Genomic DNA, 22,091 nt, shown 5'->3' with positions numbered 1-22,091 from the left:
TAGCTTTGAGAAATGTACCATTCAATCCTGCATGTATACCACCATCAAAAGTGTACCAACATCTCCATCACAGTGCAAGAGTTCTAGGCTCTTGTCATATGTGCGCTTTGAGAAGTTCTGTCTGCCTCTCTGTTTTGGAACTCACTTCTTCCTAGGTTTAAGTGTTTAAACCAAATCAAACTATGGAACAATTGTTATTCATGAAGTGAAATGTCTCATAGTCCTTGACAATAGATACCACTGCTGGGAGGGTAATGGTGATGGTATCAATTTACAGCCATCAAGAAACTGCCAGTAGGAGGCTTAAAAAGTACAAAATCCATCCAAATTTGAATTCTTTGTGTGAGATCAGAAAGCACTAGATTAATACTTGAATTTTTTAGTACTGGCTTCTTTCAGGGATCCTGACGATGATGGCATGCATTTCTTTTGTTCTTTAATGTGAACTTACCTAAAGATTCTGCTGTCCATGTTGCATAAAAGCCACCTCCTTGAACTGAGTGATCAGAGTTAAAGATGACGACTAGCTTGTTGGAACCAGACCGAATAGTCCCAGGTGAGGTGTTTCCACAATACTTTCCTATGACAGGAGACCCTGGAGAGCCACCATTCAGGATAGTAACAGAATCCCACTTACAGAGTGAATGGTTTTCAACGTGGAAAGCTGTAAAAGTAAGCTGCAACATACAAAGGTGACATTCAGTTCCTAAAACCAGTTCCTCTAGGGGAGGGTTTAGAGCAATTTCAGCCAGATCCTGTAGCCATCATGGCACAATAATTTTTGGGTGCACTCAGAAATCTGACCCTTACTTCATGATGCTTTCCTGCAAGTATTGATTGGAATCTTGCCACTACAAGTAACAGCAGCTCCTTAGCTTGAAGAAACAAGTGGAAGAGGAATTAATATGTTCAAAACTGGCATTATTGTGACTTTAACATATTTTGAAACTAAGTATGTGCTTCAAAACAGTGTTGAATATGTACAGGTGTTGAACCACTTTCCTGCACTCAAAGTTTCTGTTCATGAAATGTAAGTAGCTATGCAAGCAGAAGGCCTTGAATTTTTTTCTTCCTATTATTTCAAATCAATATACTAACATTTGCTAAAAATAATGTTAGTTTCTACCAAAACAGAAACAGTTCCGTGGTTTGTTCCTGTGGGCCTGGATGCGTTGCATAAACAGGCTGGGCTGGACAGGCAGCCTCTGACCCTGTCTGCCTCCCACATGGATGTCATTTGTCCTTGGAGAGATATGCTCACAGGTGGGATTTTCAGTTCAAACATTTAGATTGCTGATCCTGTAGACTCCTGGTTTGTTGATGCTGAAATATTGATGTACACTAGTTACTGCCTGGCTCTGTTTCCATCAGTTTTGGGGTTTTTAAACCAGTTTCAGGAGCAGGATCTTTGTAGAAAGTTTAGCAAATACACAGTATTTTTTTCCATGCCTTTTGCGTGTCTTCATTTCCAAAAGAACCTGTCTAAGACTAAATAAAAATTTAGCTGTAATAGTTTAAATTCAAAACTTTGCCAGCAACTGAAACTGGCAGCTTATACTGGAAAAAATTAGTCGGCCTTCACTGAGTGTGCTGCTACTCAGTTCTTTCAAAACAGAAATCTGCTTTCATCTGATTAAAATTAGTTCTTCTTTAAACTAGTTTGTGGATTAAATAGAAATCTTGTGTTCTACTAAAATAATCCTGTATTCCCTGAAATAAGTACATAGGCAGTGGTCAGAATATCATGTAGCAGAATAATTAGGACTATGGGTTTGCATTTCTAACCTTCGGAGTTGTAAGCAAGGAAAACATGATAGGGAAATTAGTGAAAGACATTACATATGAAAATCTGCAATGTGGTTTCACAAAACTGCTTTTCTGACCTGAACCATAAATGTCACTGATTGGATCTGGGCTTGCAAGAATCAGTCAAATAATTCAGTGAATTAAGTTTTGCACTGCTTGGCCATAAAGGTGCTTAAATTGGTCTGTCAGGAGTTTGACTCAAGAAAGTAGCACCTCAGGCAGACTTTTAATACTTATTGGGAAATAAGAGCAACACTTTATTGATTTACCTTGTACCAGAAATCATATTATGTTCAGATTAACCAGTAACACACAAAAGTAACTTTCTAGTGGCTTGAAACTTTTCTGCAGAGAAGAAAAACCTTCAGCCTCATTTATTTTCATGACAGTGAGAATATCAAAGAACATCTAATAAAATTAGTTATTTCAGTTTTGTAAACATAAAAAGTCATCGTTTAAAGGAGAATTCAGTGCTGTGTTTAGGGATCAAGTTATCCTAGGATCTTTCTGCTTTTCAGGAAGAACTATCTGGTTTTGTTGTGCTATCTTCATTCCCTCTTTTAGGTAAAGTCAGTGGGAAGATATTTCATTCCTCCACATTTCTGACTTTCCAAATTTTCTCAAATCTGTTCTTCAAAACTCAGAAGGTACTTCTCACACTGTCTGCTGTGCACACAATTGTGACATGTTACTCACAGTGATGGTTTCACCTTCAGGGGCTTCCAACACCCAGGAGCAGCGATTCAGATTGCTGTAAGGCTCTGGGTAGTTAGGGCTTGAGATAACTCCCCTTTCACCTGACTGTATACCACCACAGGCTGAAAAAAAAGTAACATTTCAATATGTTTTTGGAACTGAACACTATAATCAAATGAATGAAAGATTATTCAGCTTGTAATAGTACTGAAATATATTTAAGTTGTACTGATAGAGATAAAGAAGAACAATTTATCTGGGAAATTCCAAGTTTTAAAATCTTTGTCATTGAATAGTGAGTAAAAAGATGCAATGACCTTGAAACTTTGCATTTATTCTGATACTTTATATAACTCTGCAAAACCTTTGCCAGCTGATACATCTGCCTCTTCCACCTTATCTTCCATCTATCTCACTCTTAAGCCAATCAGTGCCATTCTTGGACCAACACAATGAAGCCAAAATGTTTCTGATGTGTCTAGATAAGCCCAAAGGCTAAATTCAGCTGTGACAGGAAGAGTACTTGTTCAGGCACATAAATGGCAAGGTGGTGTAATTTGCAGTGATACAGCTTCAAGTGGATTTCAAATGTGTGCAAAGGTTCAAGCAGCAGAATGCATTTCAGCTCTGCTAGCACTCCAGAGACCTATTTGAAGTAAGTCAAACTTGGCTGGTATTACCTGTTACATCCCTATTCCCAAGAGCAACCAGCTGTTCTGAGTGTTGCACAGCATTGCAAAAACTCAAATGTGGTTTGGGGAATGGCAACAGTGCAGCAGAAAATAAATCTGAGAGTTCAACTGCTAGCACATGCTTGCTTTAGAAGGATATAAATAGTAGCAAGCACTGTGTAACTTTTGAGGACCTCTTTGAGAGTTGATCCCATCATGACTATTCTCCGTATCACCAAATGACTGGCAACATTCCCCAGAAGTGCCTCAGTCAGCCAAGGCAGCAGTCTATCAAGCCATTTACCTTCAAAGGTGTAATGGGCCAAGAATCCTTTATCTTCTCTGTTTTCATCACTTACAAAGTGTACCCAGACCTGGGGAGCAGCTATAACTAGTGGCACAGATGGTGCAGACTGACCACAAAGCCTGGCTATTAGCTCTCCATCAGCATCCCCTAAGTAAAGAAAGTAAAAAAAAAGATAAACACAACACTTTTTGAGTCCTAAAAGAGTGACAATAACATAAAGGAATAGTGCAAACATGCAATTCATTGTGTTTTGACAAGAAAACGGAGAAGAGTACATATCACACAGTAACTGATTATTTGTTATGGATATGAGCAGAGTGTTGCAGTTCATTGCTGAAATCTAAATCTTGGCAACAAAAAAGTTCACTCCAAAGCTATATTAATGATCCTTTTATTATCCTGGGCTCCTTTTCTCCCCTTCATGCCATCCTGCACACTTTCATATGTCATATCAGACACACAAAAACCTCACTGTTCTGCCCCCAAACTACAGATCTTTTGAGGCAGAACAGTGGAAAGAGATGGCCTAAAGACCGTATCACATGGACACCTATTGAACCTTTGTTTTTGTGAAATCCTCATTAATGTCAACAGGGAGTTTGAGTTCTCTGCTATATAGGGATGTGCACGACCCATGAACAAGCTGTCATCACTGTATTGATTGTGGGCATCTCAAAAGAATTTTGCACATCTCAGCTCCATTTGGGGTCTCTTGGGTAACTTAAAGTTGAATTAGACCTTTCCCTAACTACGTATCTGCTGTATCAAGGGTCTTAAAGAGCACCTGCCTGAGTGTAGTGGTATTCTGCACTGCTGCATCTCATTGCTCATTAAATCTTACTTGTCAGCATACACAGATGAATGAGGGTATTCTGCTTTTGACACCAGACTAGCTGTGAAACTGGAGTTCCATTATTAGTGCTGAAATGAACACTACTATTTAGATGACAAAACTGTGTAGAACAAAGCAAGACTACACTTTCTTCCCTTTTCTTTGATTGTATTGCCTGGAGGCCTGAGGTTCACAGTAAAGTGAGAGTAGCAGGAATGGATGCGTAACACAGCAGATATATTTTACTATTTCTTTCTTTGAGTTTTCTTTCTATTATTTCCCAGCTCCAGTGCATACATGGGAGAGAACTGCTAGGCTACAGAGCTATGCAGGCTCTGGCTCTACACAGGACAAACTGATGTAATACAGCCAAGAGCTCTTGCTCAAATGAGTGCAGATATGGATGTGACAGATTCCCACTTTACCTTTTCACATGTTTCAGAAAGCATTTCCTGGTAAATTAAAACCTGCTCTCTCTGCGACTCACATGTACAGCCTTTCTGTGAAGAAAACAGCTGCAGCTTTCATACTACACTTGGCAATAGCAGAATGACTTTCATACGACATTTCCAGTTGCTTGCTCTTGTGAATAGATAAAGATGCTCAAATATGCAGGGATATTACTGGTGCATTAATCCTGTGATTTTTTTTTTTCCTTTTAAATGCTTTAGTCTCTGTTTTGCAATGCATTCTCACAGGAAATACGGATTTCTTTTTGGAGAATCATCTTATAGAACACAAAAATGGCTCTGAAGTGGGCCTGCAGTCCAGAGGCTATGAATAATTAAAACATTCTTTACTCCATTCCTGCTGTCCCTGGAGATATTTCAGGACCAGGCAGAGAATGGGGAGTGGACCAAATAAATTGTTTTGATGGCTGAAAATGCCATCTCTCAAGGAAGTTTAAGTGAAATTCATATTGTCCCCTGTAAAGAGAGAGTCAGATGAGTATTGCAAACAGCAAAACTATTTATCCCCCCAAGATGTCTATCCAGTTTTCCATTTTCTCCCCTGAAAGAACAGGTGACCAAATCCATGCATCCACCGCTCTGGTAGTGAAATCCCACTTCTGATCATGGATGCAACATGGGAAGCATGATATGAAAATTCTCAAATGTACAGATTCTACAACAGCCACTCCCTGCAAATATATATGAACCAGATTTGGCACAAACACAGTTGTACAACCAGAATCTTGATAGATTTATCCATTCTCCTGCTGAACATACAAACCTATTCGTAGCTCTAGGTAGTCATACTGGCAGTTCTGGTGATGTTCCAAGTGGAAATCCTCAAAAGATATATAAATGGATGAATTATAGTGGGAGGGATTTTTGATGATCCATTCACAGTTCAGGTTACTTGTGTAATTTGTGATGCCATCATAACCAGGAGAAGAGAAATTCCCACCTGCATATGCCATCAGGGTTCCCCCACAAACTGCAGAAACAAAATATAGTTTATTTAAAAGTAGTAATAATTCTTGCATGAGAAGAACTCATTCAAATAGTAATGATTCTTGCCCCTCTTTATTTAGGTATGCTCATATCAGAAAGCACATGTGCTGATTAGATCAAAACCTTTTCCATCTTCTTACTTTTTTATAATTTACTGCTGTGTGCAAGAGAATTCAAGTCCTCGAGTTTATTGGCAAGTCTTTAAAAACATGCATATAAAGCAAAGAATGATTATTTACAGTATAAATAAAATATTTCATCAGTGGTATCAATACAACAAGCATTATTTCATATTTTGATAAAATCTCACTACAGCTTCAGTTCAGTATTGCCCAGCCCTACTCATTACCTAATTCTAGACTCAAGAGAAATTTTCATGGAAGATACCCTCATGCCATAGTAGGATGCTTGGAGTGGGAGTTGGAAAATAAGTTCAAAAGACTCAAGCCTGCAGTAGTAAGGCTCTGCCAGCTGCCTCCTCTCTGGAGGCTAGGCTTGCAAAAGTAGGTTAGCTGCACTCTTTCACAAGCTACAATAAATTAATTACCCCTCTGAGTAATAAGGAAGCACTTGCATTATTCAATTTGTCTATAGCACTATGCTTTTTGGAACTTTTCATGGAATAATGACACTTCAGACCATCTCTTACTCAAGACTAAGTACAAAACAATAAATCAGTAGGGAGAGCAGGGACTGTAATTCATACAGAGGCACATGAAGTCCACTGCTCCCAGAGGTTCTCCATTTTTTTCAAGTCTTTTCAGCTAATTAAAGATACATATCTATTCCCATCCAGAGATGTAAGAAAAAAAACGTTATCAGAGGTTTATTATCTGTTCAGGTAAATTTTTTTTAATATGTGCCAGTAGTCTAGCTGTGAAATGACTCACCAAAGATCAATCACTTAAGTCAAAAACACACTACCTGCATCTTCACTAGAGGTGTATGAGACACTGAAGCCTCTGGTTGCACGGGACACATCTGTCACCAAAATGACTTTCATTTTGTTTCCAGTGGATTTCACCTCAGTGCCTGGATTTACCTCTCCACACAGCTTGGCCAGCTGGGGAGAGTTTTGCCCAAGGCCATTGTAAACCTGTGGGGTCAAAATAAACTCCAGTTACATCAATATACAGTCTTATGAGCATCTCCTGTATCATTTAACAGTGTTTACCATTTTTAAAACAAAGTTCACTGATGTCCCTCACAGGGGGTTAGTTCTCAAATCTACTTAAAACCTTGCAACAAACTTTCATTGCCTCGAATGGATGAGGCCCTGGAGTAAACATCAAAAATAATTTGCTTATTTTGGTGAAATACACACATATTCTCTCTTTCTCTCTCTCTTTCCTTCTTAAAACAGAAATTGAAATTGTTTTATTGGGAAGCATACTGTGTTTTAGCTCACTATTAATATATTCAATCACTTAATAATGCCAGCTACTGATCATAATAATTTAATTTCAAATCATCCTCTTTTTATTTTTGGTAAAGCCAACATCAGCTTCATCAAAATCTTCTCCAACATACTGAATGCTGGTGGGCATTTCTGATTATTTCACTTTTTGATGATCCAGAGATATTTTGCTCTGTTTCTTCCATGCACCCTTTAGCCTAGAAATTAATTTCCTTCTTTTTACTCTGCAGTGCAAGCAAGGCAGAAATGATGCTTCCCACTGAGACTTGGAATATATTAGAGTGTTGAAGGCATAAAAGCTGGCAGGAAAATCTTCCTTTAAGAGATCATTAACTGATAAAAAGCCAGCTCCCAAAGGTTTGTCTAAAACATCTGTGAAGAAAAACAAGGGAAACATCATCTACAAACCTCAAGGGATGGATAGCTATTTCAGCCCCCCATGCTTGTGCATGGATTGGCTTCTGATCATCCTACAGTTAATTTCCGTGTTTGCACTGCTTATCTGAACAAGTGGGAACCTAAACTCTACCTCACATTCCTGCAATTTCATAGAGGAATCATGTTTTTGAGGCATTTGTACATCTGACCAGGTCCAGGTCTGTGTGCCAGATTTGATTTTTTTTTCACAAAATAATGAGAAATCAGAAATAAACATGATAAAATAACCAATATCTATATTTTTGGAGATGGAGAGTGATATAGACGTAGAATTTATTGGGGTTTCCTTATCTTTAGTTCATCCTTATCTTTAGTTCAGAGGAGTCATTTGTTGCAGCCTCTGGCTTTTTCTTTTCCTTCCTTTTTTTTTTTTTAAATTGACAGCAATAACAGCAGCAGTAGATACCTCCAAAACCAATAAAACCTGGAACTGACTGTTTTTTGTTTCTACAGAAAAGAGGCATTGAAAGCTTTCCAAAACCCCAGATTTTTTTTTCATAATTGATAAAAAGACAACTCCAATGATTCCTCTAAGTCTTCCACTCTGCCTGTGCCACAATTTCAAAAGTTCCATACTCCAAAACAAGCAGATGTTTTTAGATGCTCTACAGAGATAGCTTTCTCTCATTAATCTGCTTTTCCCAGATTAAATTATGATTTGTCTTAAAAGCATATATAGACCTGTAAGTGAATTTTCAGCTTTATTACGTCCATTAATTCTCCATAAAGGGATTAGGAAAAGCAGTTTCTGACTCTACATCCAATACTCACAGCCACATAATCTGATGAGCAGCTCCAGTGGTCTTCAGTTCTCATGTCATTAAAGGTTAGGGTCACACGCCGGCCTTCTTCCACTGTGATCCTCCATTCACACACTCGGTTATGTGGGTATAGGTTGGGATAGTTGGGTGAAGTAAATGTTCCAACAGGTGCAGTAAGATCCCCACCACATTCTGAAATGTCCAGATATTGGGACACTTCTCAGAGTAAAGCACTGCTTATAGAATTATAGCAAAAAAATTCAATGCTGCGAGAAAACGAGATCTTGAGAGGCTGATTTGATTGGCCTACCCTGTCCATATGTTTGTCTAAACAGCCAAGTTCCTGCCAGTCTTTATCACTCAGTCATAAAAGCAGTTGAGTACTGACTGACCATAGCCACTCCTTTTAGTCTAATTTAGTCTAATTTTAGTCTAATTTTAGTCTAATTATTAATAATCACTTTTCTGAAGTGCTCGTCTCAGGCTTCAGAAGCCTGGGTGACCCAAAGGCTTTGATGTCATATGATGCAAGCCCCTCATTGTGGCAAGACTGAGACATTTCTGACTTTCAGAGGACTGAGCAGAGCTACACAGAACAAGCAGAGTCTTAGAGTGAGTAATGATGGAGGATGTATTTTTCCTTTTCTGGATAACAGAGGCAGAGAAAACTTTTAAGTATTTTAAGCAACACTTTTGAGTACAGTTATTTTGTGCTTTTCCTATCTTTTTTATGAATACCAAACTGTGCTGTGAGGAAAGAACAGTGAAGGTCTTGGATATAGAGAGTGCATTTTTTCTGAAACCTGTGACAGAATTTTAGCAGCTTACCCTCAGTTTCCTTTTAAAATAGAGCGATCTAGTTTAATGCAGTGTAGTGGAAATCCCTTTCCTCATGCTCACAGATTCTGCAGAATAGTCTGATCAGTGCATTCACCTGCATTAAATTTTTGGTAATAGAGTTTCTCATCTAAGTTTGCATAAAAGGATCCTAGGAGTGGAATAACATTTTTTTGGAGATTGTTTCCCCCTCTGTTGTTTTATTGCAGAATCAAACATGAAGAAAGCATTCACCTGAACTTTTAAATGAGCTGGAAGGAGTTAAGAAGGGTCAGCAGGAGATTTTTCAAGATGGCTATTGCAAAGAATTACTAAAATAGTAGTGATATTTTGGTAGGACAAGCATTGCATGGACACCGAAGATGGTGAAAGAAGTGTGAAGCAGGAGTACGTCCGTGTCCTCAGTCCTTATTAGAGCAGCTCTTTGAAGTAATTGTGCTCAGGAAAAGGGACAATGGGCACAAACTCAAGCACATGAAATTTCACCTGAACATATGAAAACACTTTTCCCTGTGAGGGTCATTGAATACCAGTATAAGTTGATCTTGCTTATAAAGAGGGATGTGGGAAGGGTATGTTAGGACATCCCTCGACTGACTGTCGAAGAAAAAAGGTGTGGAAAAGTGTGCTTCCTTGTGCCACTGATGGCAACATCCATTATAGCAGGAGATTGCTTGCTTCAGCAAATTTCAGCTCACCTAAGTTGTTGCCAGAGAGCTCTATTCATACATCCCCCCAAAGTTTAAATTTAAGAGCAAATACACACCACTCCAAGAACAAGTAATCTATAATATATGGTGTATTTGTGCAATTATGGTCTGTGGTATAAGTGGCTTCCTGAGAGTATATTTCAACCTTACAAATCCAACCTTCAGTACTGGAATCAAAGCGTAGTCTGAATCCTCGAGCATTGACTGATTCATCAGTGACAAACTTGACATAAGCAAAACTGTCAGAGGTGTCCACAGAATCAGGGAGAGTATTACCACAGTACCTGCCCAACAAATTTCCTGCAAAAATCACATAGAGAAAGAGAAATATATATCAATATATTATTTCTATTTCTATTGAAGGGTCACTTTCCAATTTAATTGGACAGGCAGGAGTAAACTAGTAGAATCAAGTTATTGCTGGCAAACAGAAAGGTTTTGTTTGCCTTACTTTGCATCAGCAAGCAAGGCAGACACAAGCAAATACTGTACATTGAAAAGGCTCACTTTGCACCCAAAGAGAAATGCTTTCAGGAACCTCTGGTGAGGTTTCATAGTAGTACTAGGGAAGGGAAGACAAACACTGAAATAATTCTCAGACCAGAAGCGTTGTATTCTCGGATCTCCACGAAGTCATTTGTGCACTTGGAAGAGTTTTGAATATCTAGGCCTTCCAATCTGATGGTAAGATAGTGGCCCCTGGGACCCTGAAGAAACCATTCACACAGCAGGTTGTCTTGATAATGAAGGTCAGGATACCCCATGCTTTCGATGGTACCAGTTTGTCCTATCACTGTCCCACCACAGGGAGCTGCAAAAGGAAGAATATTGTTTGGTTGGCTGTAGAATCTCAGAGAGATGATCTTTCTCCTAAACAAGACTTAAAGGTAAGGCACAAATGACTTGTTCTCTAACTGTGGTAATAAAACAGGAATTGCCTTCCAATTAAATATCTTCCATGTTTTCAATCTAATTCAATCAATCCTGGTTGCTGGTTTGTTTCATTTCTCTCAGCCCCCCCCCCCCAAACCATTGCAGACATCCCTTCTGCTCTTTCATATATCTTATCATTTGAATAAACTTACAGTTTTCAATCTAATCTCTGACTATGTCCATATTTACCAGAAAACCTTGCAAAGATGTATCAGATAAATTAAAAAGAAATGAAATTTGCAAAGTGTGAATATAAATTTTTTATGACAGACAAAAGTTGACTTCTGGTTTGGGTCAACAGTTATAGTTCAGCCTCCTTCTTCCTTTAATCCCTTCCTGTTCACTCCTTGTGGTGCCTTAGTGAGTAATCACTGCACAGTGTCTAAAACAGCTATTAATTTTTAATTGTCTCCTTCTGAACACTTATTTCTCTGCAGTACCTGCAAACATAAGTTTTAGTAGTAAAGCTTACAGCAAACATGTGCTTACAGGCACATGGCATGATTCTTGGGGTGGTCATGTTCAGGGCCCGGAGTTGGACCTTGATTATCCTTGTGGTTCCTTTCCAAATCAGGATATTCTAAGATTCTATGAAACAATATTCTCAGGTGGAATTTATTGGATTTTTTTTTTTTACTGTGGTTTCTGTGTCTGTTAGTTACAATCTTTCCATGGCAATAACAGTTGTGTTCATACTTGTGTCACATCCTTGATTCGTTAGGGCTTTGTTTCAGGATGACTGGCATTCAGCTAAGATAGTGTAAATCTGTTGTGGTTAAATGTAAGTTATGGCTTCATATACTAACAAATATACGTATATACGAAGTTTCTTCAGTTTTTACATTCAGAAATATGATAGCACTCTATTTTGGCTTAAGTGTTTTAGATCTAACACAATCACCAAAGTTCTGTGTAAAACAATATAGTTCACTACTTTGCCTTTGAGAAATTAACAGTCCTTAGACTATCCTATATGAGTGATACTAACATAATGGCTGTTATTCTTTGAAGATTACTAACATTATCAAACCCCAAAAAGTAGCTTATTTCGGAATCTGATCAAGGACTATTTTTTTCTTGAATTTTAAAATATTTCTAGTGCTTTCTAACCCTGTTTTTTCAGCTTGAGAGCAAATAACTTTAAAGTATTTCTTTTCCCAGATGACAAATAATGGTTCTCATTGCTCATTCTTTTTCCAGTCCATTATTATGCTGCCCCTGTTTGTCTAGCAGCTTTGTTATTATAGAGTGATTTACATTTACATAGAGAAGCTCCTAATTAGCTCTTCTACTGCCAGTTCTTTGCTGACCTTTGCATTCACCTTCAGAACCCTGCTCATGAAAGTTACCCTAAGTTTGCATTCTGAAAATCAAACCATGTTACACTACTTTATCCACACTGACCTTTTTTCTACTGCTACTTTGATAACTGGCTTTGACAGGAGGTTATCCAGTAGTTGTTTCTGCTGCTGCTGGTCTATGAGCAGTTTCCTATTAATATTTCCCTAATTTTCACCTCTTGCTAGGTGCAGAACATGCTGATATTCTGATGCCTTAGCTCTAACACTAACTGAAAGTGGCATGTACCTGTCAGCCCATCTCACAGGTCTGATTTAAGCCCTATTACAAAAGCCTAACACTTGAGACCAAAATCTTCTTTAAAATCATAGAAACTGATAAGTGCAAGCATTACCAATGGAGTATTTAGCATTGAATCCCATGTGTGTGGCACTGCTGTCAGACCTGAACCTCAGGTACATGACAGCTCCTGAGGATCTCTGTGAGCCTGGCATCAAACCTCCACACAGCTTGGCAATCAGGGGGGCACTGGAGTCGGCACCGCTGCGCAGCTCTAGGTAACTGGAAGTGCAACTGGAAGAGGAGAGAATTTTCTTTTCAATGTATGGCAGTATTGGTTCAAAATCATTCCAGTACGTGCATAAAGCCATGAAGCTATAGTGAATTAGATTGGTTTCCATGCAGTGTGACCAGGACAGAATCAACAAGATCATAATCCATTGCAGTTATGTAACAATTGAATCAAAAGAAGTGCTAGAAACATTGAATGAGATTAATCTAAAACTCAGTCTATGATCAGATCAGATATGAAAGGAGCAACTTCTGGATAGGCATACGAACAGCACTGGTAAAAGTAGCTGGGACCATCTTTAATACATTTTTTTGGCAGGATTCAGATTCAGCAGATATTCCCTACTAAGTCTCACTGATGAGTATTGAAATAAGGGACAACAAGAGGACAGATTAAGGGAATAGAAATTCAGTTCTGGGGTCTAATTAGGTGGGTATACAAAGACCCAAAATATCTTAACTATAAGCTTTGTCTTCAGAATGGTGTAGTGTCCTTGAAGCCAGAAAGGACACCTTTGGGATTCTCCATCCTTCACTATTTTTTCTGGATGTGGTTTCACAGGCTCACCTTTGCCTTACAGTGAACTTCATCTAATCAATGAAGTTACATCAGCTGGAAAATAGCCTTGTTTTATGCTTCAGGCAGGGAGTGCAAAATGTGTACACCCACAGCAAACCAGCAGCCGGGCAATGGAGGAAGGAGGCAAAGTGTCATGGTGGCAATCTATTGGCTTTAAAAGCACCCGAGAGTCCAAATGACTGAAAACCTGAATATGAAAGGACTATAGGGCACAGATTTTACAGAAAGCACCTTTCTACCATGGATGCTTCCACTTTTTCTGTCATACTGATTTCTGTTATGCATTGCAAAGTGCTAGGAATGTAAACCAGTGACCTGATAGCTTCAGTGATCTCTCAAAAATTTCTTAACCCCATTTAATTTTAATTATGGAAGTGTTTGTTCTCTGGGAGGAGATAGAGAAAGTAACAGGTAAAGAAAAATCAGAATGGAGTCTCTGAAGAAACACAGGCAAAACTGGATGTATACTTTGGTGAAGGTTCAATGTCAAACTGATCTTCAAATTGCAGCTCTACTGCATGTCCATTGGGAGCAGTTATGGTCCAGACACAGTCAGCATGCGGAGGGTAATTGCTCGGGTAGTTGGGGGAAGATGTATATCCACTGGGGTTGAAATCATTGATATAAATGTTCCCTCCACAGGCTGGGAAAGAAAAGATCACCAATAAAAAACAATATGAAAAGGAAATGGGTGAGGCATCAAAAGTATGACTTATCACTATATTCCAACACAGTTTCCTTTTGATATCATACAGTTACATTAAAAAACCCCACGAATGTTATTGCTTACTGTGGGAAAACATTTTAATACAGTAGAATCCTATATTCCTGTGCTCCTGCTTACCTAGCCCTCCTCATTTCCATATGTTCAGGGCCCTGAATTAAACTGTATTATTTCTTCCTTGGATTGCTTCTAAAACAAGCACAAAACTTATTTCTTGCCTTGTTCCTGTCCCAATTCCCAAAAGCTAGGAAGTCCACAAGTCAGACCCATCAATATTTCTGTGAATCGTTCCCAACATCTACTTTCCAAGAACTGAAATGTCTGTTTGAGATAATAATGAATGTGTGAGGAATGCCAGTCAGAGGAAACATGAGGATTTGTTCAGGTCTTTTACCTGACAAAAATATCTTTATTTTGACCAGAACCTTTCTGTCCCAAACCCCCTCCATATTCTAGCAATACTGGTTTAACACAATTCCATAAATTGAAGTAGTAGAAATGCTATTGTACGGCTTCACCTATTCCCCTCATGAATCCTCTAATGTAATGCTAATTCTTTGGGGCAGCAAGGAAAATAGGCAGAAATCAAGCACTTAAAGATTTGAGCTGATTGACAGGTTGCCTTAGGTGTTTAGATACACTGTTTAACAGGTGTCCGGGTATGCCAAGTGGTGTGTGTTACAAGCACAGTGGGATAACTGCAAATGCCAAGTTCGTGATATACTCCTGGGACCTGGGTCTCCATTTTGTTCATTCTTTCAAAAAAAGTTAGCTTTGGCAATCAACGTTATTTTCTCAGTTGGGAGGAAAACCTGTGAGAAATGTTGCCACCTTTCTAGACACACTACCCTGAAAAATTCCTAACTTAATTTAGCACTTGCGCTGGGTAGTAATTGTTCAAAATAATATTCTTGTTTCCGGGAGTTTTTTCCTTTCCTGTATGAACTTTTGACATCTCTTCCTAACTGTAGATGCTACCTCCCTACTAAAGGGTCTCCCCCTTTTTTTTTGTTTTAAATCCATCTTTAATATCTTCAGGTTCTGTGACTGACACTCTTTAAAAAGGAAAAATCTGAATGTCAGATCAGAAGTCATGCACTATACGACATTTTTGCAGACATCTGATTTTACCAGAATTGGACCTTAGAACAAAAATAAGAGGACAAACTCCAAGTTACATGTGTATAAGTGGCAGAATTTGTTACCTAGACTTACCTAGACTCTTAGCCTCATATTTCAGTTTGAATCCTTGACCCTCATTCCTGCTGTCAGAAGTGAAGTGGACAAACAGCTGATTGTCTGTGGTGTACATGGTAGAGATAGGGCTGGTTCCACAAAACCGTCCATTACCTCTTCCAGACACTAAAGGTGGGGCAGCATTATCTAACCCATTCTTCAGCTAAAACAGAAATTGCTAATGTTACTCAAGCAAACAGCCCTGGAATGTAAATTTTGAGCACACATCATCTTAATGCTTCCAGCCACAGGGGAAATTATTAAACTAGTGATTAATTAATGCACATTAATAAAAGAGAGAGAGAGAGAGATAGAAATAAATACCATCTTTGGTATTTCTCTTTGGCGTTTGCACCCCGTGACATCCTGAGCTGCTTTACTGACCCTGAAATCTGTAAGGTTCAGAAGCTTTAACAGCTTTGAGGATTTGGTGACCCAGCCAATAACCTCACCTCTACATAATCTCCAAGGATGCAGGAAGTATCCTCACTCTTAACCTGGAAAGGCTGTTCAAAATGAACAGCAATGATAAATCCAGTAGTTACCACTACATGCCAGGAACAATTCAGATTAGGAGAATAGTTTTGAGGGTAGTTGGGGGATGTTATCACACCCCTGCTTGTGTGCAAATAGCCTCCACAACCTGAAAAAAAAAGGTAAAAGTTGAAGCAAAGAGAAATACAAACATCAAATATTCACCCATTCATTTTGAGAAAAACCCTGTTCCTGAAAGATGTGATGGGTAAAAATAAGTGTTGAAATGAGTTTATGAAGAGCTGAGGGGCATATAGCAGTGCACATGATGAATGATCTCCCAAAACACAAGCTTATGGATTACAAGATGACACCCACAGAAATTCCTGACAGTGAGACTGTTGTCAGGCTTAGCAGATGAATAAGCAGGTAGCAATGTCAAGGACGTCCCACGGCAGGAGCTTATCATTACCCTGTCTGAGGACATTGCTTCTAGCCATGGACCAAAACATGTCATCTACTCCAGCTGCCAGTCAGAAAAACTTTCCCTGACTGTCACGGTTTCCCTAACACCTTCTTGGTGCCTCAGCCCATTCAGGGATCTCTTATCATTCCTGAGTGGGTGTGGGAGGACTGTTGCTGGAAATTGCTGACATTCCTGCTAGAATTTATACAGCTTTCTGCATTTGTCTCTTCCTGCTTTGAGTCATTTATTTCCCTCTCTTACTTGAGCATTCTTTCACCCTTCAGCTGAGCTGTTATAAACTTAGGCACATGCTTTTCTTCCTTCTGAGAAGTGACTGGTTTGGTTGAATCACGCTTTGTGCATTTTATTGCTGGGAAAAGAGCAAATTTTACCTATGTAGAGTCAGACATTTATTAACACATATTCATGAGAGGTGAATAATTAGATGTGTGATTAATTAGATTGTAGACAGCTGTTAACAATACCAGAGTCTTTTACCCCATTGTTAGCAGCAAGGCAGACATTTATCTGGGGGAGAAGAGAAACAAGTCTTACTTTTGTGATAAGAGGCATTAAAACCAGCTCCAGTGACACTTGCATCTGACATGAAGTGGATGAACATTGCATCTCCAGTTGATCTTATTGGCCCAGGAGGTTCTCGTCCACACAGAGTAGCCAGTACTGGGGAAAGACTATTGTCTCCTGAGATAAAAAGAACATGTTACTGTTAAATCTAAATCAGTCCACATCTGCCTGTTTGTTGCTGTGGCTCACACTTACAGGAAGGTGCTTTTCAAGACCTTTAAGCCCTTACAGATTTAGAAATATTTTTATAGATCACCAAAGATTTTGCTAGACTTTGCTAATTTTATGTTAACTAGCAGAATGTCTCAGAATAGAGGAAGAGTACTGCTTCAGGGCATGTTCTCATTGCTATCTAGATTGCTTAAGCTCAGTGGAGATGAGAATTTGAGGTATTTGGACCTTGGGTCTCTACTGCATCCTGTCAGCACAGGGCAAGATTGACTTCTCACCATCTTTGATAATAAGTTTGTCATAGTTGCATGAGTTGTGAGATTCTATGTCTAGTCCCAGGATATTGAATTCCACAGTGGATCCAGGAGCTCTGATAAGCCACATACAGTCCTCAAGATTTCTGTAATTCATTGGCCAGCCCGGTGAGAAGAGGAATGAAGGTGTTTCTTCAGTTGTTACAGCCCCTCCACATGCACCTGTCATGGACAAGAAGACAAAAATAGAAAGCATCCTCTTTTAAACAGAACACTCCCCTCATGTAATGTAAGATGACAGTCCTACAATTACACACAATGAGGACACAGTGATGATGTGTATAGTTACAGTAATGCAGGAATTCTTCAACTTCAGGTCGGATTGGAAGTATAAAACTTGAAAGTCCTCATCTGTGAGGATGTTCCTGTGCTGCTTGTTGCAGCAATGATGTGACCTGTTTTACCATGAGGAATATCTAGCAAAGGACCTAAGAGCATCTACCACAGTTTAACATAAGTTGTTGTGCTGTTTCATATCACAATGGCCAATGATTTAGAATGGTTTTTCAAGAGGGATAATTTTCCATGAAGGCATATCAGTATTTAGATTTCATGAAATACCTGTGTAAAGAAAAATGATCCTCTACCAACATGATTATTTTTAGAACACTGTAAATTAGTATATCTGAGAGTCCCTAGAAATTGTTCTAAAAAGCTAGTAAAATGCTTCATTAAAGTGTCACCGAAAGCTTTCTCTCATTAATAGCTAGAGCTTTCTCTAGTGGGGAAGTTGGTTTGGACTTCTTTAAGTAAAGTTGAGTGTATCACTGGCTGTATCACTTGTAACTGTGCAACCCACTGAAAACCCACCTCTAGCAATGGGCTGTGTAACAGCAGAAGCATCCACTGCATACCACTCCAAAAGAAAGCCTTTTCCAGTCACAGACGAATCTGACTGGAACTGGATTGTCATCGAACTGCCAGAGGATGCAAAAGAAGCAAGGTCTGCACCACAATATGTTTCAATAAGACGAGAATGAACAGTGGGCCCATCATACACCTGCAGAGAGAAGAATAGTGCTGTTCCTCACAGAGCTAGATTTTCATCTGCCCCATACTACTCAGCAAATTTCCAAGGAGAAAATTGTCCTCTTTAAATGAGTGAGAGATCTTTCAGCAAACCTAAGTTAGCAAGAAACCTTTCTTATAAAAAAGGAACAAATTATATTCTGTTAAATGTGAAACTTTCACAGAACAGGGATTTGAATGGAAGCCATCAAATTCAGCTCATTCTCTATCACAGGGCTGCTCTTTGGGGACATAGAATGGTATCCCACATTAAAAAAAGTCCACAGGTACAATTCTGATCCTTGATGGGAAAAAAAACCCCATGACATGCAGTGAAAATAAAAGGAATTACTTTTCTTCTTTTCCTTTCTCTTTTTTTCCCCCACTGAGGAACATATATATTTTGAGTTCTATCACATACTTATTCAGAAATATTTTTTTCATTGTATGTATTTATAAGCCAAAATCTTGGGTGGTTACAAGATGTTTCTCCTTTGTCACCTTTCAAGACTATTTTGTTCTTTTCATCTACCACCCAGTAAAAATGTCCAGTAGAGAAAGCTAGGAAATATTAAATAAACATTAACATTACATTAATGATCTGATCCTTGAGTCAGGTTAAAGGTCAGGCTGATTTACACTCACTAAATGTCTAGCTGGTTTAAGAAACTTATTTTGCTTTCAAAGGGACAAAGAAAGGCAGGCTGAGTTAGGAGAAAAAAATGTTGGTAATGTATGACATGAGATGAAAGACAAAGTTTTATTTCCCTTTTGAACTAATATTACATTTGAATATCATTAAATGAATAATGAACTGAAAATATAGAACTAGTATGAACTTTCTCAAATATTAAAAAAGGATAATTGATTAACTGCTTTAAAAAAAAGACCAAAATAAAGCAATAAGAGATTTACCTTATTTAAGTGGTTATGTTAGCTAAGTTCAGAAAAAAATTGTGTCCTCTATTGTTCCATTTTGCTTAGCACCGTGAGTGCTGTATTGAAGAAGTCCCTGCTTATTGCAGGGCGTTGGATTAGGTGACCTGTAAAAGGCCCCTTTCCAACTCCAAACTATTCCATTATTCTATATTTAACCTGGCTAGACTGTAATACAGGGGAGTACAGAAAAACAATCAAACTGGAAGAAAGAGGCACCTTTCTACTGCCACCAGCAAAATTACTGATGCAGAGAACAAAGAAGATGCAAGTAAATCATACCTTGTAGGATTTTAAAATAACTTTATTTTTAGAAGCACTGAGATGTTATTATCACTGTTGTCCTTAACTGAACCAGCACAGAGCAAATTTCAGTCTGGTATCTAACCTGAAATTCTTGAATATTAATATTCAGGATTGTACCATTGCAGACTTATTTTTTGTAAATTTCAAACTTACAGATTGGAAATACCTGTTAGGGAACCAAAGAGTATGTAACTCTTCCTAAAATTTATAATTATTGAAAAGATAGCATAGCAAAAGCAATAAGCCACACCAAATACTCATAAATGCTCCCGATTCCTCCTGTAGGTTTCTCTATTCATCCATTTTACTGAAGTTGATTGAAATAAAATAACTTCTCAGAATGAAATCACCTTTAGATTGTCATACTGGCACCTGTGATGATTTTCAATATCCATCTGCAGGATATGGACATGGATAACTTGTGAAGCATTAACACTTATCCGCCACTGGTAGTTGGAATTGGGAGGGTAACTTCTGGGCCACTGTGGTGAAGCTATTTGTCCTCTGTCTCCCACAATGTCATTTCCATACACTGAAAAACAAGAGACAACTAATGCCTCTAATTCACAAAGAGTAAAAGAAACACTGGGACCCATCTGACTTAGTTTACTTTGGACTAGACAGTGCTGTAAGGCTGTAAGACATGTCTCAGGCAGTCCTAAGATGCACATCTAATGATGTTCTTGTTTTGAGGGCTGCAGTGTTCCCTTTTCAGAAGGAAATTACCCATTTGAACCACATGGGTCTATGTGTAGGAGAGGTGGGAAGACAACACATATAAACTCCTCCCTGACTCTGACTACTTCGCGTTCATTTCTACCCAAAAGCATTAAAGAATTATTTTTTTTAAATGCCTTCGCATGTTCTGAATTCATTGAGGTCTGAACTATTGATAATTCTGTTTGAAAATGAGTAGTTAAAATCTCAAAATAAGGAAAATTATTAGAAGTTTAGCTTGCATAATCAGAATGGCTGTGGACATTTAGCTTCTGAAGTCTGTGCAGCAGAATTTCCCTTTTTCTAGTTCTGCTCCCTGGTTGATGGCATCTAGATCCAAACCAGAAGATGGACACTGTCATACTCAAAAAGCAAAATGGAAAGCTGTGAAAGAAATACTTTTTTTCTTAATTTGTCAATTGCCTAATAAATATGATACATTTACAAAATTACTCAGTATACCTACATGCACATGAATTCTGTTCTGGCATGTTTTAGAGCATCCCTTTACATTTCTACAGATATTTTACAAAATAATTTTAAAGCGAATTTACAGCTTTTTTGACATCAGCAAATATTTTCCAATAGACTTTACAGGGCCAAACAATCACATTTTAGAATCATTTCGGAAGTACTATGGAAGAAAGATAGTTTTCAATCAAATTACATCTACTTACAGTGAGAGAAGGTGGCCCTGAAGCCAACATCCATGCCTGAACTGTCCGAGACAAATTTGACCCACAGGATATGTCCAATAGTTGACGTATAATTTAAAGGCAAGGAGTTCCCACAGAATCGTCCTGCCAGCGTGCCTGTATCATTCCCTTCACGAATCTCCAGGTAATCTTTGGTGCAGCCACTACTATTCTCCACCTGAAATGCTCTGTTTCAATAGCAGTAGAAGAGCATTAGCATGCATATGACTGGCACATACTCCAGAGTGTGGCCTGCCAGGCCATGAATCCCACTGTAACTGGTATGCTGTAAGAGTTAAGAAAAAGGCAGCAACAAAACCCTCATCACCTGCCAAGGCCACTAATACAGGGGTCCCTCTTTCCAGCCCCTTATTTTATAACAGAGCTTCAGTGTGCAGAGTTACCCATTTTAAAGAGTTCTCAAATCCTTGTAAAATTTCTTGGTTCTCCAAGAACAACCATGAAACACAGTCCTGAGATACAATCCAGATTTTTGATGTAAATCCAGTGACTGTTGGGTGCAGAGAATATTTTAGCCCCTTCATATGTGTATTATTTCAGCACACTCTGTGGTGAGAAAACATTTGCTGATTTAGTTGTAGTTAACACCTCAGAGCTCAGAAATCCCTTAGCAGTTTCTCCAGAATTATAAAATATTACAGTTTCTCTGGCCTCTCAGAGTGTCACACATCTGGGTGTGCAAAATAATAACAAGGATTATTATCTACTCTTCTAAACTACCTTTTACTGTAGAAAAGGAATGAGATATAGTAATCAAATGATAAATTTTTACTTATTGCACCAAGCTGATGCTAAATATGTTCTAAAAATCATGATTTGTATTTCCAAGTGAAATGCTTTAATGCAAACCAAGATGGCTTTTAGAAGCAGACTATGAATATATAGCAAAGATTCCAGAGAGTGCCTCTAATAACCAGTGCCTTAAATATTTGTGCTTTCTGATTTTCTGGTAACAACTTCTCCATTTCAGGTTTGACTTTAGCCATATGTGTTCAGCGTACCATGCTGTGAAATGGTCCCAACCACTCATCTGGATATATTTCAGAACAAATTAAAGCTAACCCTCACATTACAAGACAGACATTTCAGTTCAGACTGAGCTGAAGAAAATGAATTACTTGTGG

At 38.5% G+C, this 22,091-nt stretch overlaps 1 protein-coding gene across 2 annotated transcripts in view; it reads right to left on the bottom strand.

The window, feature by feature from the left end:
- CUBN (cubilin) overlaps positions 1 to 22,091 on the bottom strand; it is a 151,870-nt gene that overhangs the window by 42,018 nt on the left and 87,761 nt on the right. For both annotated transcript variants that reach the window (XM_069006729.1, XM_069006728.1), the window contains exons 37-53: positions 20,929 to 21,134; positions 19,885 to 20,066; positions 18,095 to 18,284; positions 17,249 to 17,446; positions 16,770 to 16,916; positions 15,727 to 15,917; positions 15,254 to 15,437; positions 13,783 to 13,957; positions 12,559 to 12,737; positions 10,534 to 10,743; positions 10,092 to 10,232; positions 8,396 to 8,577; positions 6,694 to 6,865; positions 5,546 to 5,752; positions 3,478 to 3,627; positions 2,503 to 2,624; positions 452 to 677 (exon numbers count right to left, since the gene is read on the bottom strand). In XM_069006729.1, coding sequence (XP_068862830.1) covers positions 452 to 677; positions 2,503 to 2,624; positions 3,478 to 3,627; positions 5,546 to 5,752; positions 6,694 to 6,865; positions 8,396 to 8,577; positions 10,092 to 10,232; positions 10,534 to 10,743; positions 12,559 to 12,737; positions 13,783 to 13,957; positions 15,254 to 15,437; positions 15,727 to 15,917; positions 16,770 to 16,916; positions 17,249 to 17,446; positions 18,095 to 18,284; positions 19,885 to 20,066; positions 20,929 to 21,134 — 3,062 coding nt within the window. The remainder of the gene's footprint in view (positions 1 to 451; positions 678 to 2,502; positions 2,625 to 3,477; positions 3,628 to 5,545; positions 5,753 to 6,693; positions 6,866 to 8,395; positions 8,578 to 10,091; positions 10,233 to 10,533; positions 10,744 to 12,558; positions 12,738 to 13,782; positions 13,958 to 15,253; positions 15,438 to 15,726; positions 15,918 to 16,769; positions 16,917 to 17,248; positions 17,447 to 18,094; positions 18,285 to 19,884; positions 20,067 to 20,928; positions 21,135 to 22,091) is intronic.

The sequence above is a fragment of the Aphelocoma coerulescens genome, chromosome 2 (assembly GCF_041296385.1).
Source record: "Aphelocoma coerulescens isolate FSJ_1873_10779 chromosome 2, UR_Acoe_1.0, whole genome shotgun sequence".
Classification (NCBI taxonomy): domain Eukaryota; kingdom Metazoa; phylum Chordata; class Aves; order Passeriformes; family Corvidae; genus Aphelocoma; species Aphelocoma coerulescens.
This window is presented reverse-complemented; position numbering and strand designations above follow the sequence as displayed.